Here is a 17,117-nt window from a genome sequence, read left to right on the forward strand (position 1 = left end):
AGCAGAAGATATTAAGAAGAGGTGGGAAGAATACACAGAAGAACTATCCAAAAAATTCTTCATGACCCAGATAACCACAATGGTGTGGTCACTCACCTAGAGCCTGACATCCTAGAATGAGAAGTCAAGTGGGCCTTAGGAGACATCACTACAAACAAAGCTAGTGGAGGTGATGGAATTCCAGTGGAGCTATTTCAAATCCTGAAAGATGATTCTGTGAAAGTGCACTCAATATGCCAGCAAATTTGGAAAACTCAGCAGTGGCCACAGGACTGGAAAAGGTCAGTTTTCATTCCTATTCCAAAGAAAGGCAATGCCAAAGAATGCTCAAACTACTGCACAATTGCACTCATCTCACATGCTAGTAAAGTAATGCTCAAAATTCTCCAAGCCAGGCTTCAACAGTATGTGAACCGTGAACTTCCAGATGTTCAAGCTGGTTTTAGAAAAGGTAGAGGAACCAGAGATCAAATTGCCAACATTCATTAGATCATCAAAAACACAAGAGAGTTCCAGAAAAGCATCTATTTCTGCTTTATTGACTATGCCAAAGCCTTTTATTGTGTGGATCACAATAGACTGTGGAAAATTCTGAGAGAGATGGGAATACCAGCCCACCTGACCTGCCTCTTGAGAAATCTGTGTGCAGGTCAGGAAGCAACAATTAGAACTGGACATGCAACAAGAGACTGGTTCCAAATAGGGAAAGGTATACATCAAGGCTGTATACTGTCACCCTTCTTATTTAACTTCTATGCAGAGTACATCATGAGAAATGCTGGGCTGGAGGAAGCACAAACTGAAATCAAGATTGCCGGGAGAAATATCAATCATCTCAGATATGCAGATGACACCACCCTTATGGCAGAAAGTGAACAACTAAAGAACCTCTTGATGAAAGTGAAAGAGGAGAGTGAAAAAGTTGGCTTAAAGCTCAACATTCAGAAAACGAAAATCATGGCATCTGGTCCCATCACTTCATGGCAAATAGATGGGGAAACAGTGGAAACAGTGTCAGACTTTTTTGGGGAGGGCTCCCAAATCACTGCAGATGGTGACTGCAGCCATGAAATTAAGACAGTTATTCCTTGGAAGAAAAGCTATGACCAACCTAGACAGCATATTCAAAAGCAGAGACATTACTTTGCCAACAAAGGTCCATCTAGTCAAGGCTATGGTTTTTCCAGTGGTCATGTATGGATGTGAGAGTTGGACTATAAAGAAAGCTGAACACTGAAGAATTGATGCCTTTGAACTGTGGTGTTGGAGAAGACTCTTGAGAGTCCCTTGGACTGCAAGGAGATCCAAACAGTCCATCTTAAAGGAAATCAGTCCTGAATATTCATTGGAAGGACTGATGCTGAAGCTGAAACTCCAGTACTTTGGCCACCTGATGTGAAGAACTGACTCATTGGAAAAGACCCTGATGCTGGGAAAGATTGAGGGCAGGAGGAGAAGGGTACAACAGAAGATGAGATGGTTGGATGGCATCACCAACTCAATGGACATGAGTTTGAGTAAACTCTGAGAGTTGGTGATGGACAGGGAGGCCTGGCGTGCTGCAGTCCATGGGGTTGCAAAGAGTCTGACACGACTGAATGACTGAACTGAACTGAAAGGAAGAGAGGCCGTTTAGAGAGAGCCAGGTTTAAGATACGGTGAAAAGATAGAAGGAGCATTCATTGAAGACACTGGAGAAAGGGAAGCTTAAAACATTTGTTTCCTAATTGTCTCATTTGTTTTCTAGTGCTTTGATCATTTTCAGATCATTTCATTTCCTGGTGTTCTTTTATATTTGCCCTTCTATTCTCCTTTCCACCCTTGGCCCTTTTCCTTGGACTTTGTGCAGGCTGTAGACTGGTGCTGCTCTTTAGTTTGTAGAGTTCAGAATTGTATTTTATCTGGGGGCTAAGTCTATTTGTATGTGGGGAGAATTAGGATGACAGTTTTTCAAAGATTGTTAAGCCTCTATAGACCTCATGTTTAGTCCATCTCAGAGACTGACATAAACCTTTTATTTTAAATCACTTTGCTTACACACATAGCAAAATTTGTCCATGACTTTTAAGTTAGTAATGATGATAATCAGGAATTTTTTATTGGAATCCACAGACTGAGGAGCTTTTAATTTAGTTTCATCTTTTCCAATGAACTTTTGTTGTAGAATTTCTGCTACTAACATACTTAGACTTTAAGTAGTGAAATAAGCAAAAGGAGACAGTGTACATGTTCACATAGAATCATTATAGTTCTCAAGTGGTCATATGGGGATAGTGGAATTATGTGGCATGTTCTGTGTTGTGAGTACACAGATTGGAGTTGGAGAAGACAAGACTTTATGGAAAACTCAAAGCCCAAAGTTCTGTCCACATGACAACGTTCTCTAGATGCTGTGCCACATTAACTTGATATATGGTGGGTTTTGTCCCCTACAAGGTTAACTGTTAATAGAAGGCATAAATCTACAACTGCAGTGTTAAGTAGCTAAGGGTTTTTTGGCAACTGGAGTCCAGAGATAATCACCACAGCCTCTGTTATATGTTGCTCAGGCATTTCACTGTGTATGTTCAAGCCAGTGTTTATAACACATTTTGATATCCTTTGATAAAATTTATGATTTTCATTTCTGTATTGGAATGTTTTTGAGCATTCTTACACCTGGAGATGGATACATACACACACACACACATATATATATATCTGATTTTAATTGTATAAACAAGACCCTTTTAATTTTCTCTGTGGTTTCCTAACCAGGAAGTTTAGTTCATGGTTCATAAAGTGTAACATAAGCCATAACATTTAAGTGGTGAAGTATGCAATGATATTTAAACATTTTGCATTGTATTTTCTATTTCCGTCTCTAAGTTGGATCTTTGTGTTACTGGCCATTGTGTACCCTTTAGGAGCCAAGTTCTTTATTGCTTGAGGGCCTTTGCACCTATTCCTACATCCTAGTATTCTTTTCCTCAAATCTTTACATGGTGAATTTCTTCTCATGTTTTGAGTTTTAGCTAAATGCCACCTCCTCAGACATTTTTCTCAGGCCATCCTAATCTCCTCTGTCATATGATCCCATTTATTCCTTCATAGAAGTTATCATACTCTTGAGCTGTCTATTTTCCTGCTTACTTATATGAATATATTTGCCTACTAGAATATAAATTACGAAAAATAACTATGAAAGAATATACAAAAAAAAAGCTATGTACTGAATAGAATGAATGGACATAGAGTGGTTGGCATTATCACTTACTTGCTGGAGATAAAATAGTAAGTCAGAAAGATTAAGGGGATTTGCCTAAGATTTTACAGTCATTAACGGAAAGAACTCAGACTTAAACCTGGAGATAGGGAGAAAAAATTGTTTTCTAGTAGTTCCATTATTAGTACTCATTCATTCTGGTATTATCTATCCCATCATTGTGACTATTGTGTCTAAATCATGTAGTTGTATCTTTGGATTTTCTTTAAAGTTAAACCAGTTTAACATTCTCTACATCCTAAAGTTACAGAATGCTGCATGTTAATCTATTTGACTTAGAAAATTTTTAAAGTCATAATAATTGTAGTAATAATAGTAGTAGTAATAAAAATAATAATGACTGTCCACTCATTACCCTTAATGATAATGTCAGCTGCTTTATAGAGCTGTTGTGAGATTAACTAAAACAAGGTATGCAGAAGATCCTAGACTAGGTAATTTTATGTTCTTTTTAAAAATCAGTATTATTACTTTCTTCTGTATGTTCTTTCAATTTTCAGATATTTATTTATCTGAGCATTTATCATCTGTGTGATAGATAACACCAATAACGCCTTGGGCAAGCTATTTAACCTCTCAACTTCAGTTATACCTAATCCCATAACATTGAAATAATAATAGCACTAAATGAGTTAATGTACGTAAAACACTTAAATACTGCCTGCCATGTAAAAAGTTATAGCACTTTAAAATGTTGATTATTATTATTGTCTTGCCCTGTGAAGAAACCTATAAAGCTTTGCTTTGTTTGTTTGTTTGTTTTTTTAAGACTTTTATATGGACCATTTTGAAAGTCTTTATTGAATTTGTTACAATACTACTTCTGTTTTATATTTTGGTTTTTTTGGCTGCAAGGCATGTGGGATCTTAGTTCCCTGACCAGGGGTTGAACTTGTACCCTCTGTATTAAACGGCTAAGTCTTAACTACTGGACCGTCAGGGAAGTCCAAAACTTTGCTTTCTGAAAGACATAAAATATTTGAATATTATACATGACATTTCTAGAAGGTTATACTCAGTAATGTAGAAAATATAAAATATTTCTGTTTGTATATAAATGAGATAAAATTCAATCAGAATTCCAAGAAGAGTTTTAACAATTTAAACTGGTGAAAACAATTCTAAGAACCTAACAGTTACTGAAACATTAAAAAAAAAAAAAAACCAATGTGGTAATCAAGACAATATGATGCTGGCAGAGAAGAAAGTGAAAAAATAAGTGAAATTATTTGAAATTAGAATTGGCTAATGAATGTAATATTAAAATGCAGAAATATCACTTTGCTGACAAAGGTCTTTCTAGTCAAAGCTATGGTTTTTCCAATAGTCATGTGTGGATGTTGAGTTGGATCATAAAGAAAGCTGAGCACTGAAGAGTTGATGCTTTTGAACTATGGTGTTGGAGAAGATTCTTGAGAGCCCCTTGGACTGCAAGGAAGTTCAACCAGTCCATCCTAAAGGAAATCAGTCCTGAATATTCATTGGAAGGACTGATGCTGAAGCTGAAACTCCAATACTTTGGCCACCTGATGCAAAGAACTGACTCATTGGAAAGACCCTGATGCTAGGAAAGATTGAAGGCAGGAGAAGAAGGGGTTTACAGAGGGAGAGATGGTTGGATGGCATCACCGACTCTATGGACATAAGTTTGAGCAAGCTCCAGGAGTTGTGATGTACAGGGAGCCTGGCGTGCTGCAGTCTATGGGGTCGCAAGAGTCAGACACAACTGAGCAATTGTACTGACTCACTGAATGAATGTAAGAATTCAGTATTGGATCAGAAGACATTTCAAATCTATGTAGAAGGAATGAGTTATGTAATAAATGGTCTTGGGACACTGCCATTAACTTGGAAAGAAGTTGGATTGTTACTTTGTACTTTACAATAAAAATATTCCAACCTTACTGAAGATTTAAACATAAAACAAGAATAAAACATGAAACAGTGTCATCACATCCAACACTGATGTTACAGTAACTGTGTTCGGATACACCCCTCTTCCCTTCTTTCTCCTCTTGCTACACAGCAGTTAATCAGCTGACCAAAGAGCACAAAGATGACACTAGCACCATCACAAAAAGGAATTTGGACCTTGAGTCACTAGGTCAGAATGCAACAGTAGCCATAAGGCCATCGTATGTTACTATCATGGCTGGACACTGATGATGAATTTGCATACCTAACATACAGCAAACAGTGTATTGAGCAGTGTTTAAGTACTTTACACATTTTAGTTCATTTAGTTCTCACATGAGGTAGTATGCTTCTTATCCTCACTTTATGGGCAAGGACACCAAGGCCCAGAGAGGTTAAATAACTTGCCAAAGGTCACACAGTTGGCCAGTGGCAAAGCCAGGATACCATCACAGGTAATCTGGCTCCAGAGTCTATACCCTTAAACACTTTGCTACACTGCTTAGTGTAGGAAACTAAAACATATAGATAATGAAGAAGAAACCAGTAAAATTTGACAAGGATGACAGAGGTTACATCGGTGCAGCAAAACCCTGTCATGTAATCGCAAAGAGGAGAAACCCTAGTAACATGAAGAAATAGATACATTGAGAAGACAAATAGATATTGATGGAAATGGTCTAGTATTTACAAAGGCATCGTACAGATGATGACTATAAGATGAAAACCCCATTTCACTCTTTTGCCCCTAAAGATGTATCAGATCTACTGGTTTTTTTTATTACTTATTCTGTTTCTTTACAGCAAACCCATGTCAAAAATATGTTCTGTACATACACAAGAAAAATCTATGTATATTAGTTGGTGGTCTTTTCCTCCAGAGATCAAATCATACATCTCTTTACAATATAAGTACTTGTGATAAAAGACCGGAAAACACTTAGTAGACTCTTTAACATTCTCATTGTGAATGATTCTGACACTGATTGGTTTTTATGCAGCTTCGTAACTGCTCAGAGGCAAATGTTGAAGGGGCTTACAGGCAGTATTAATGATTTTAGGCAATGCAAGGACACTCAAAGGTGTTTAAGTAGGGTGCTGCTCTGATTCGATTTGAGGTTTGGAGAAATCTATCCAAGTACCCTGAAGCATAGATTCCAGGGGAACAAGAGTAGATAGAAGAGCCTTTAGGAGGCTGTCATGGGAAACACAGTGGGAAGTGGTAACACTAATGGAATTGGACAAAATTGAGGTGTATTTTGGAAGCAAAGTCAACAGGACCTCTTGGTGAATTGGATGTAACGAGCAGGGAGGAACCAAGAAAGACTTGTGCTGTTAGTACTTGGTTTATGATTGGAGGTTCCACTGATTAAGTAGAGGAACATGGAGGATGAGTTTATTTGAAGCCACTGGAGAACAGAGCAGTAGGAGAAATTTTCTAAATGATAATTCCCAGACTTAAGGTATAAAGGATATGAAAATTGAGTTGTACAGGTAATTGTTACTAAATTTGTATAGGAAAGTATAAGGAGATACCTTTCTTTTTCAGTCTGTACTTTGTCTCATGTAAGTTTATTGTTTTGGTTAATCTAAAAGTCTGTGTTTCTTTTCATAGGTAACCCAGGTTTTTCTGCCCTTTATGTGCCATTTGCAAAGGCTTTGTATTCTGCAACAAAAAGACGTTTTCCAATTTGGATTATCAGTCATGCTGGACATGCCTTAGCCCCCAGAGGCAAGAAGATTCTTAAAAGCTCAGAAGGTATGTCTTTGTTAACATTTGCTTTCTTTTACGGTGAATGGATGTTCATATTTCTAGAAAGCCTGCTGGGGTTAAGAGTTACACCAGTGGAAACCTCTGCTTGTGGCATTACACCCATGATGCCACATTCCAGTAATTTTAGGATTTGGGGGGTCATTTTAATTATTCTGCAGGTAATTTTTTTAAAGTTTGGGCAAATTGAACACTTTGTTTAGGACTTACCATCTCTGTTTACCAACTAGTAATCAGCTATGTATTTATCAGTCATGTACTGTGGTTGCAAGATTGTATTAAGAGGAATGGGGAAGTGTTACAAGACATGGTCCTTAGCCATGGTTCTTACTCTAGAGAAGCTCTCATTCCCACATTTGGAGAGTGACTAAGTGATATTCCCTGGCCTGTGATCATGTGGATACTTACAGCGTAAACAAAGGAGAGAGTAAAAATTTTAACAGTTGAGTAGAATTTGAATTTGAAGGTGGAGGTAGGTGCAGAGGTGTAACAGGCAGGAGGATTAACATGGGGGCAGGAAGAGAGATACAGTAGGTACTTAAGGGCTGAGCAGGGCCAGATTCAGAGGAGCCTTGAAAGCTGAGGGTAGACCTGTGTGGTAGATTGCTGGAAGCCTTAAATGGAGGAAGTATATCAGAGAGCTACAAATTACCTGTTTTTTAATTCATGAGTATTCTAGCATGTTCAGTCTTCTTAAAAAAAAAAAAAATTAGTAGAAACCAGATAAACAGTTTCTCTGTGGGCATTCCCTAAGGGTGTGTGTGTGCGCACTCCGTCATTGCAAACCCAGGGACTATATATAGCAAGCCAGACCTCTCTGGCCATGGAAATTTTCAGGCAGGAATACTGGAGTAGATAACCATTTCCTCCTCCAGGAGATCTTCCCCACCCAGGGACTGAACCCACATCTCCTGCATTGCCAGGCAGATTCTTTACCACTGATCTAACTGGGAAGCCTATTCCTAAGGGTACCAGTTTGTTAATCTCAACTGGGAGAGAGGTGGTCTGGCTTCATTGCCTAGTTTGCCCCTGTTTCTGGTATGCTTCTTCTATGGTGTGAGCATCTTTTGTACTTATCAAGCATCTAATGATAGAGGAAACCATGTGTGGTAGGGGAGGGATGAAGGGATGGGTGATATGGGAACTCTCTGGGCTAATCTGCTTAAATTTTCTACAACTCTAAACCATTCAAAAAATAAAATCTCTTAAACAAACACTAGAGTTTTTAAATTATTTAATATTTGCATTATAGTTTTTTCATTGTATTAGTTCAGACTCCCATAACAAAACCCATAAACTTAGGTAGCTTAAATAGCAGGAGTTTATTTTCTCATAGTCTGGAGACTGTAGAGTTTCAGCATAACTGTGGTCTAATGAGAGCCCTCTTCCTGGCTTTCAGGTGACCACCTTCTCTTTTTGTCCTCACATGACAGAGGGGCAGGGAGGGAGGGAGAGAGTGTGAGAGGAAGGATGAGAAAGCAAGAGTGAGAGCAAGCCAACAAGCTCTCTGGTATCTCTTCTAATATGGGCACCAATTCCTTCATGAGGGCCCCACCCTCGTAACCTCCTCTAACTCTAGTTACCTCCCAAAGTCCCCATTTCCAAATACCATCACACTGTGGGCACGCAGTTGTTCAGCACAAAAATTTTAGGGGACACAAATATTCAGTCTACACAGTCATGAATGAGAATGTTATGTATCCACGTATTAATTCGATCACAAGTATTGGTCAGGGTATATATATAACATTATACCAAAGCAATAGCAGAACATAAAAATTATCTCTTAAAACATTTTTACTAAATATTTGTTCAAGTTTTAGTAGCTACCCTCCAGTCCATCCTCAGAAGTATTACCTTATAGGTGTTAGAAGCAGGCCCTTTGAAGTCTCACTCCTGTTGAGTAGCAAAAGATAAGTTTCTCTTATAAGTAGAAATTCTTTCCACATTCATGAATATCTGCAGGCATGCTAAATTGTTTTTATTTGAAGAAGTGGTGACAGTTAAGAGGTCATATTTTTACCCATGTCCTGTTTTTGGCTTTTAACTGATACATATGGTCAAGACACAAGGTAGTTATTGCAAAATTTGAGAAAAAAATTACCCTTGTGCATACAGAGTAGATACTCTGGTTCTGTAGTTAGTGTGGAATTTGGTTCTCTTTTCTTTATTCATAGATCAAACTATTCATGGGTCATCTCACTGTGAACATCACAACTCCCTGGCTCTTGACCTCTCCTCTGGATTCCTACATTTCGTAGTATAGATCAGCTTCCTGAAATGTTAGTCTTCCAGAATACTGTGTTAATTTTAAATTGACTTTAGTGTCAGATGCCAACTCTTCCCCCCCGCCCCCCACCCACCCCCGCCACGCTACACTAGTTTATTTTATTTGTTCAAGAACTCGTCTTGCAAGCATGGGCTTTGATTCTGGGAGTCCAGATTCACATACTTAGGAAGATAAAAGCAAACTGTGCTCCATGTACATGGGTGAAAACTAAAGGCTCATGATTAATCACACTGTAATTTTAAGTTGCTATAGCCTAGCAGCCAGAAGCCACAGGTCCTTTAGGTCCTTCTGGATGCCCAAGAGGGTATCTTCACTTTTCCTGAGTTACGCAACCTCTTCATCCTTCAGCTTCTGGTTGATATCACTGGTTAACTCCCAAGCATTCAGGATACATGGAAGACTCAGAAACACTTCATTCTCAAAGCCATACCTCCCCTTCACACTTGTTGACACCAAGTGAATCCTAGATAGACTTTTTATTGTGGATTCAATAAGATCAGCCACACTTAATCGAATAGCCCAGATGGTGTTGCCTTTGAGCTTAATGACTTATAGGCACTTTCAACCACCATCTTAGGCACTTCCTTCCAATTTTTGCTGTGATTATCTGTTCCTATTTCTGGATTCAGTTCCTGGAGAGAAATGCCTGCCACATTCACTTCACTCCACACAGCCACAGTCATCATGTTCTCCTAGCATCCATCCGTGGCAGCTGCTGGGATGAATGCCAGGTTTTTCAGCCATAAAATAGCGAAGTCTAGCAGAATCCAGATACATCCACTGCCAACCACCCAGTGCTTGGGTAATCCACTTAGTTTCCAGGTAACATACATGAGAATATCCACTGGGTTGGAACCACCAGTCAGGACTGTACTTGATGATCTGAGGATGATGAACTTAAAGACATTAATGTTCCTTTGCAGCAGATTCAGACGACTCTCTCCCTCTTGCTGGCGAACTCCTGCAGTTACCGCCGCAATCTTGAAATTGGCAGTGACAGAGTAATCTTTGTCTGCCACAGTTTTTGGTGCCTGAAGGAATAAGCTTCTCTGCTGCAAATGCAGCATTTCTGCTTTGAGTTTATCTTCTAAAACACCTACAAGAGCAAGCTTATCAGAGACTTTCCCATAATTCTAATGCCACATGCAATACCAATTTGTCCAACACCCACTACAGTAATTTATTGTTTGGGACTGTTACCTCTTCTGCAGCTGGTGGCAGTTTTTCTTTAAGGGTTGACATTGTGCCCTGGGAAAAGAAAGTTCTCCAGATGGTTGTAAGGGTCACAGAAGAAGATAAAGTCAGAAGCCTACGTTTCCTAGGGTGCAGGATCTGCAAGGAAGGAGGAGGGGGCAGCCTTGGCTGCCTTGAGCTTCCTCGACTGTGATTCCAACTCTGTTTAAAAATAATTGTATTTACTTATTTTGGCTGTGCTGGGCCTTCTTCATTGCTACTCAGGCTTTTCTCTAGTTGCAGTGCACGGGCTTCTTATTATGGCAGGTTCTCTTATTGCAGACCACAGGCTCTAGGATACAAGGGCTCAGTAGTTGTAGCTCCCTGGCTTTAGAGCACAGGCTCAACAGTTGTGGCGCACGGGCTTAGTTGCTCTGCGTCATGTGGGATCTTCTTGGATCAGGGATTGAACTGTATCTCACGCATTGGCAGGTGGATTCTTTACCACTGAGGCACCACGGAAGCCAGATGCCAACCTTTGAGAGTGCAATCTGAGATTTCTTTTTTCCTATTTCCATTTACTCACTAAATCTTTTGAGTACCTGCCTTTGAGTATCTTTGAGCCTGCCTCTTTGCTAGCACCTACAGAAAAATACCTTTGTGCTTAATGTACTTTACATTTCTAGTAGTATTATCTCACCACCCAGACTCCCTTTTTAAAGCATTACCTGTAAAATTACTGTTATCTTGGCTAATGTCCTCCTCTCTTCAAAAAGTTTCCACACTCAGTAGTGATCAGGTCCTTGATAAGCAAGAACATCCAGACTGTTTCAGCTCTTCAGTTGCTCAGATTTCTTCTATTACCGTTTTCACCTACTTTATATTTTTTATTTCCCTAATCATGTTCCGTTTAGAATGATAAATTTATAGATTAAGTGTAGTCCCTCTATTCCTTCAAAAATTCTAATTGCATTTTTTTCATAGGAACAGAAAAAAATCCTAAGATTTGTATGGAGCCACAAATGATACCAAATAGGCAAAATCTGGAGGAAGAGGATTGAAGTTCAGGTTCAAAGTTAAAGTGTCACACTCCCTGATTTCAAGCTATATTATAAAGCTAGTGATCAAAACAGTGTGGTGGTATCATAAGAACAGAGAGCCCAGGAAAAAACCATGAATAAAGGCTCAACTAATCTTTGACAGGGGCACCAGGAACACACAATGGGAAAAGGAGGGTATCTTCAATAAATGGTATTGGGAAAACTGGATAGCCACATAAAAAAGAATAAAAGAGAACCCGTATCTTACACCATACACAAAAATGAACTCAAATGGATTAAATTTAAACCTTAAACCATTAAACTCCTGGAAGAAAACATAGGAGAAAAACTCCTTGACGTTGCTCTTGGCAGTGATTTTTTTGGTTATGACTCCAAAAACATCAGTAACAAAGGCAAAAGTAAACATTTGGGACTGTATTAAACTGAAAAGCTTCTGTACAGCACAGGGAACAGTCAACCAAATGAAAAGGCACCTATAAAATGGAAGGAAATATTTACCTATAAAAGTATACAGTATATAAGAAACTAATAAAACTCAATAGCAAAAGCACTGATAACCTTATTTTCAGTTCAGTTCAGTCGCTCAGTCATGTCCAACTTTTTGCGACCCCATGAATCGCAGCACGCCAGGCCTCCCTGTCCATCACCAACTCCTGGAGTTCACTCAGATTCATGTCCATCGAGTCAGTGATGCCATCCAGCCATTTCTTCCTTGGTCGTCCCCTTCTCCTCCTGGCCCCCAATCCCTCCCAGCATCAAAGTCTTTTCCAATGAGTCAACTCTTTGCATGAGGTGGCCAGAGTACTGGAGTTTCAGCTTTAGCATCATTCCTTCCAAAGAAATCCCAGAGTTGATCTCCTTCAGAATGGACTGGTTGGATCTCCTTGCAGTCCAAGGGACTCTCAAGAGTCTTCTCCAACACCACAGTTCAAAAGCATCAATTCTTCGGCGCTCAGCCTTCTTCACAGTCCAACTCTCACATCCATACATGACTACTGGAAAAACCATAGCCTTGACTAGATGGACCTTAGTCGGCAAAGTAATGTCTGCTTTTGAATATGCTATCTAGGTTGGTCATAACTTTTCTTCCAAGGAGTAAGCGTCTTTTAATTTCATGGCTGCAGTCACCACCTGCAGTGATTTTGGAGCCCCCAAAAATAAAGTCTGACACTGTTTCCACTGTTACCCCATCTATTTCCCATGAAGTGATGGGACTGGATGCCATGATCTTCGTTTTCTGAAAGTTGAGCTTTAAGCCAACTTTTTCACTCTCCACTTTCACTTTCATCAAGAGGCTCTTTAGTTCCTCTTTGCTTTCTGCCATAAGGATGGTGCCATCTGCTTATCTGAGGTTATTGATATTTCTCCCAGCAATCTTGATTCCAGCTTGTATTTCTTCCAGTCCAGTGTTTCTCATGATGTACTCTGCATAGAAGTTAAATAAGCAGGGTGACAATATACAGCCTTGACGTACTCCTTTTCCTATTTGGAACCAGTCTGTTGTTCCATGTCCAGTTCTAACTGTTGCTTCCTGACCTGCATACAGATTTCTCAAGAGGCAGGTTAGGTGGTCTGGTATTCCCATCTCTCTCAGAATTTTCCACAGTTTATTGTGATCCACACAGTCAAAGGCTTTGGCATAGTCAATAAAGCAGAAATAGATGTTTTTCTGGAACTCTCTTGCTTTTTCCATGATCCAGCAGATGTTGGCCATTTGATCTCTGTTTCCTCTGCCTTTTCTAAAACCAGCTTGAACATCAGGAAGTTCAAACAGGCAAATTTTCCCAGAGAAGACAGACAGATAGCCAACAGGTTTATGAAAAATGCTCAACATCATCAATCATCAGGGAGATGCAAGCCAAGAGCACAATGATACATCACATCACACCTGTTAGGATGGCATTTCTCAGAAAGACTGAAGTTAGCAAGTCTTGGAGGATGTGGAGAAAAGGTCACTCAAGCAGTTGTCTGGGTTACCCAAGGCTTCGTGGGTAGAGGTGACCTAGTTCTTACCTGTTTTTTTTGCTAGTAGCTGGGTCATTGCAGCTAGCAATATGTTTATTCAAAGTGGATGTCTCATCAGTCAAAAACTTAATGGCAGGCACGTATACTCACTGTGTGAGGTGATGGATGTATTACTTGGTCTAGTTGTGATCATTTCACAGGCTATATGCATATTAAGTCATCACCTTGTACACTTTTAAAAACAGTAATGTTGGACAGCCTAACTATATGCAAATTTTATCAGTCATACTTCAGTAAAGCTGGAAAGAAAAAAAAATAATTGTTGAAGCTGGACCATGGATACTTAGAGGTCTATTATACTATTCTCTGGACTTGTGCAGGTTCGAAAACTTCCACTCTTAAAAAAAAGAGTTTAAAGAAAGAAAAAGAAATATAGAACCTTAAAGCTGAAAGTGGGTGCTCATGCTCAGTTGCTCAGGTGTGCCAACTTTTTGCGACCCCATGGACTGTAACCCTCCAGGCGCCTCTGTTTGTGGGATTTTCTAGGCAAGAATACTGGAGTGGGTTGTCATTTATACCTCTGGAGAATCTTCCTGACCCAGGGATCAAATCCACATCTCTTGAGTCTCCTGCATTGGCAGGCAGATTCTTTATCATTGCACCACATGGGAAACCCCTAAAGCTAAAAGTATCTTCATTAAATTCCATCTTAAACCCTTATTTTTCAAGGAAGGAAAGTAAGGCCCAACAGGGCTAAATGATCTTGTGTTGGTGAATGGTAGAATGGAGACAGGAAGCCAGCACCGCTGATCCTGAGGTCAGTGCTTTTAGTCCTGTGGTAGCTCATCCCAGGTGGCTGGTGCAGCAAATAGCCCTTCCGTGGTCACAGATTGTATCCTGGTCTGCCATCCTTTTCCTGCTGTGACTTGTAAGGGGGACTGGGTAAATGGAGTATTGATGAGATTATGCAACTCGGCAAATGCTTGCCTAAATCTCTTAAAGTGCTATTTTTCATAGTGTCTTTCTCTTTTTACATGTATGTGTGTATATATTTTTCTGTGAATGCAATTTACTTGCGAGCCTTTTACACTTTGCTTAAATACTAGGGTATGCTTTGAAAGGCAAGTAACTATGGATTACCTAGCAATGAGCGATTTTGTGAAGTGAAATTGAATATATAGATTTCATTGCCTTGATTAAAAACATCTATTTCTACAACTATCACCTTCAAATGTGACTGAAAGTGAATCAAATGTGTGGTATACACTTGCTTTACCTTGAAATAGTTTAAAAGATACGTATTTCATTGTTCTAAGTTATTTCTTCCTACATACTCAAAGAAAGTTGGGGGTTTATTACAGCAGTTTTTCCTGTCAGGAAATTGATATGTCTGCTTAAAATGTGCTTTGACTATCTTTGTGTTGTGTTGGAACACAGAGGTGTTAAAAGAATTCTTAGGAAACAGGCTTGCTTTACATACTGAATCTTGAAAAGCTGCCAGCTGGCCTGTTATCGTAAGTCTGGAACGAGAAGAGATAACCACGGACAGGAGGAGATAGGAAGTAGTGAAAATACTTCATAGCACTCTTCTTTCATGGTGTTGAAACTTAATGATGATTAGCTAGTGTGTTATATTCCTACATTCAGACCTTAGTGAGAAATGCCATCATAATAGAAACTCTGTATTGACTTACCTATTGAGAAGAGTACCCAGCTCAGCTATCACAGTAAGCCCTTAAGTCATACTTGAAGACAAAAACATTGAACAGAACGTGAGTAGCAACTTTGAAAGTTGAAAATAGACTCAAAGAATAACCCTCCATCAATGGTTCTCAATCTTTGGCAGTTATCAGAATCACTTGGAGGATTTATTGGAACACAAATTACTGGGTGCCACCTCCTGAGCTGTTGATTCAGTGTTTTGTGGGGTGGGACCTGAGAATCTTCTGCATTTCTGACAAACTCCTAAGTACTGTCTATCCTGGTACCACATTTTCAGAAGTCCTGCCACAGATCTTCACCAATAAAGATGTCTTGGTGGGGAAAACCAGTAGAAAGTATCTGTTATTATGTTTGAATTTCCTTGGCTTATCCTGCTTGTGTGCTCCGGGAGTTAATGACAGTAATTAGAGCCTGGGTCCTTTGCTACTAATGAGAACAGTGCCATCTAGAGGCATTAGCCCAAAGGGCCACCACAGGGCCAAAGGAAACTGGTTTCTAGAGGAGGGTGCAAGGGCAATTCATCCATCCTCAAGGATTTATCAACAGCCTGCTAGATTATTGTGTGTGGTGCTACAGAGGTATGCGAAGAAATGAGAATGCCGCCTTTTAGTGAATTTCCACCCATGCTGTGAGTAACCCAAAAGTTCTATAAAGGGCAGAAGGGGGTCTGAGCTTCACCAGTCACCCCCCACCCCCACCCCCACCATTCAACCAGAGCAGTTGTGCTTTCATCCGTTTTAAGTACTGGAGGCTGTATTTATAAACACACACTACAGTCAATTGATTTAGACAGATATATTATTCATCATCCAAGATTATTGTTCTAAAGTACGGGTTTTCTGACATGCAAAATATGGTGTGAAAAATACATAACTACTGAGAGAAAAGACATAAGCTCTAACCACACATCAAATGTTGAAAGTATGTTTTGCTTCATATTAGCACATGTTAAAATTATGAACAGTTGGAAATAATATTCTAGTTGCGCCACATTATCACAGTCATAAATTGAGTATAATTGGGAGAACAGATGTTCACCAATGTCAGAAGGAGGTGATTCAAGGGGGAAAAAAAGTGTGAAAAGAAAATTTGAGGAATTAGGAGTATAAACTCTTTCTGGCTTTGATTTAGTATGGAGTCAACTTACTTGATGGCAGATTCATTATCAACTATTTTAAGTCATTTGTTCGAAACGTGTAACATAAAAGCTAGAAATCATGGTTTAGTTTCACCTGATAAAACATGAACTAAAAAAATTACACAGTCTTTCAACGAATGGTGAATTTGGGTGATGTTTGTCCAGAGAATCATTAAACCACTCCCATTCCAATACCCAAAACTGAAAGAAACAGAAAAACCAGTAGGCCTTCTCTTGCCAGGACTGATTGGCAGAGGAACATGGAGGTTACAGGGAATGACTACATGCTCTCAAGGCAGGGACGGTCAGTCAAGTCTTAGGGCTCACAAGAAATAAACAAGTGAGTCAGTGGTAGAAAGGAGCAGAAAACCAAAGGGTAGAGCAAGAAGAAATGTTGAGAATCAAGCAAATTCTTAGATTCTCATGGAAGACAGAAAAAGCAGCAGACAGGAGCAGGGAGCCAAGCATTGTAGCTGAGGTCCTGTAACACAGATGGAATCTTTGTCCTTCCCTTTGAGATCCCTGGGTCTCTTCTCACTGCTTACACAGTGGAGTCCAGACTCCAGGGTGATGTTCAGGGTCCTACTTGATCTCATCTCAACCTTCCTTTCTAACCTTATACATTCTACCTTTCCCATAACCACAGACACAGAACTCATCGTGGTGTCCAAAATTATACTCACACTTTTATGCCTTTGTGTTATACTATCATGAATTTAGAGTAAATTTCATTTCTCTTTTTAGTTATGTATAGATAATGCTAAGCAACACACGATATTGTTTTGTGTGTTTTTTAAAGCTTGACCTAAAGAGCAAGC

The 17,117-nt window shown here is 39.4% G+C and overlaps 1 protein-coding gene and 1 pseudogene across 3 annotated transcripts in view; one reads left to right on the forward strand and one right to left on the reverse strand.

Moving 5' to 3' along the window:
* Window positions 1–17,117, forward strand: part of LDAH (lipid droplet associated hydrolase) — a 97,142-nt gene that overhangs the window by 8,433 nt on the left and 71,592 nt on the right. For all 3 annotated transcript variants that reach the window (XR_005718423.1, XM_040224913.1, XM_040224914.1), the window contains exon 3: window positions 6,795–6,938. Coding sequence is in view for 2 of the 3 variants with exons in the window: in XM_040224913.1 (XP_040080847.1) it covers window positions 6,795–6,938 (144 nt within the window). In the remaining variant the exon portion in view is untranslated. The remainder of the gene's footprint in view (window positions 1–6,794; window positions 6,939–17,117) is intronic.
* On the reverse strand, window positions 9,487–10,482 carry LOC120851865 (annotated as a pseudogene).

The sequence above is a fragment of the Oryx dammah genome, unplaced genomic scaffold, assembly GCF_014754425.2.
Source record: "Oryx dammah isolate SB20612 unplaced genomic scaffold, SCBI_Odam_1.1 HiC_scaffold_25, whole genome shotgun sequence".
Lineage (NCBI taxonomy): Eukaryota > Metazoa > Chordata > Mammalia > Artiodactyla > Bovidae > Oryx > Oryx dammah.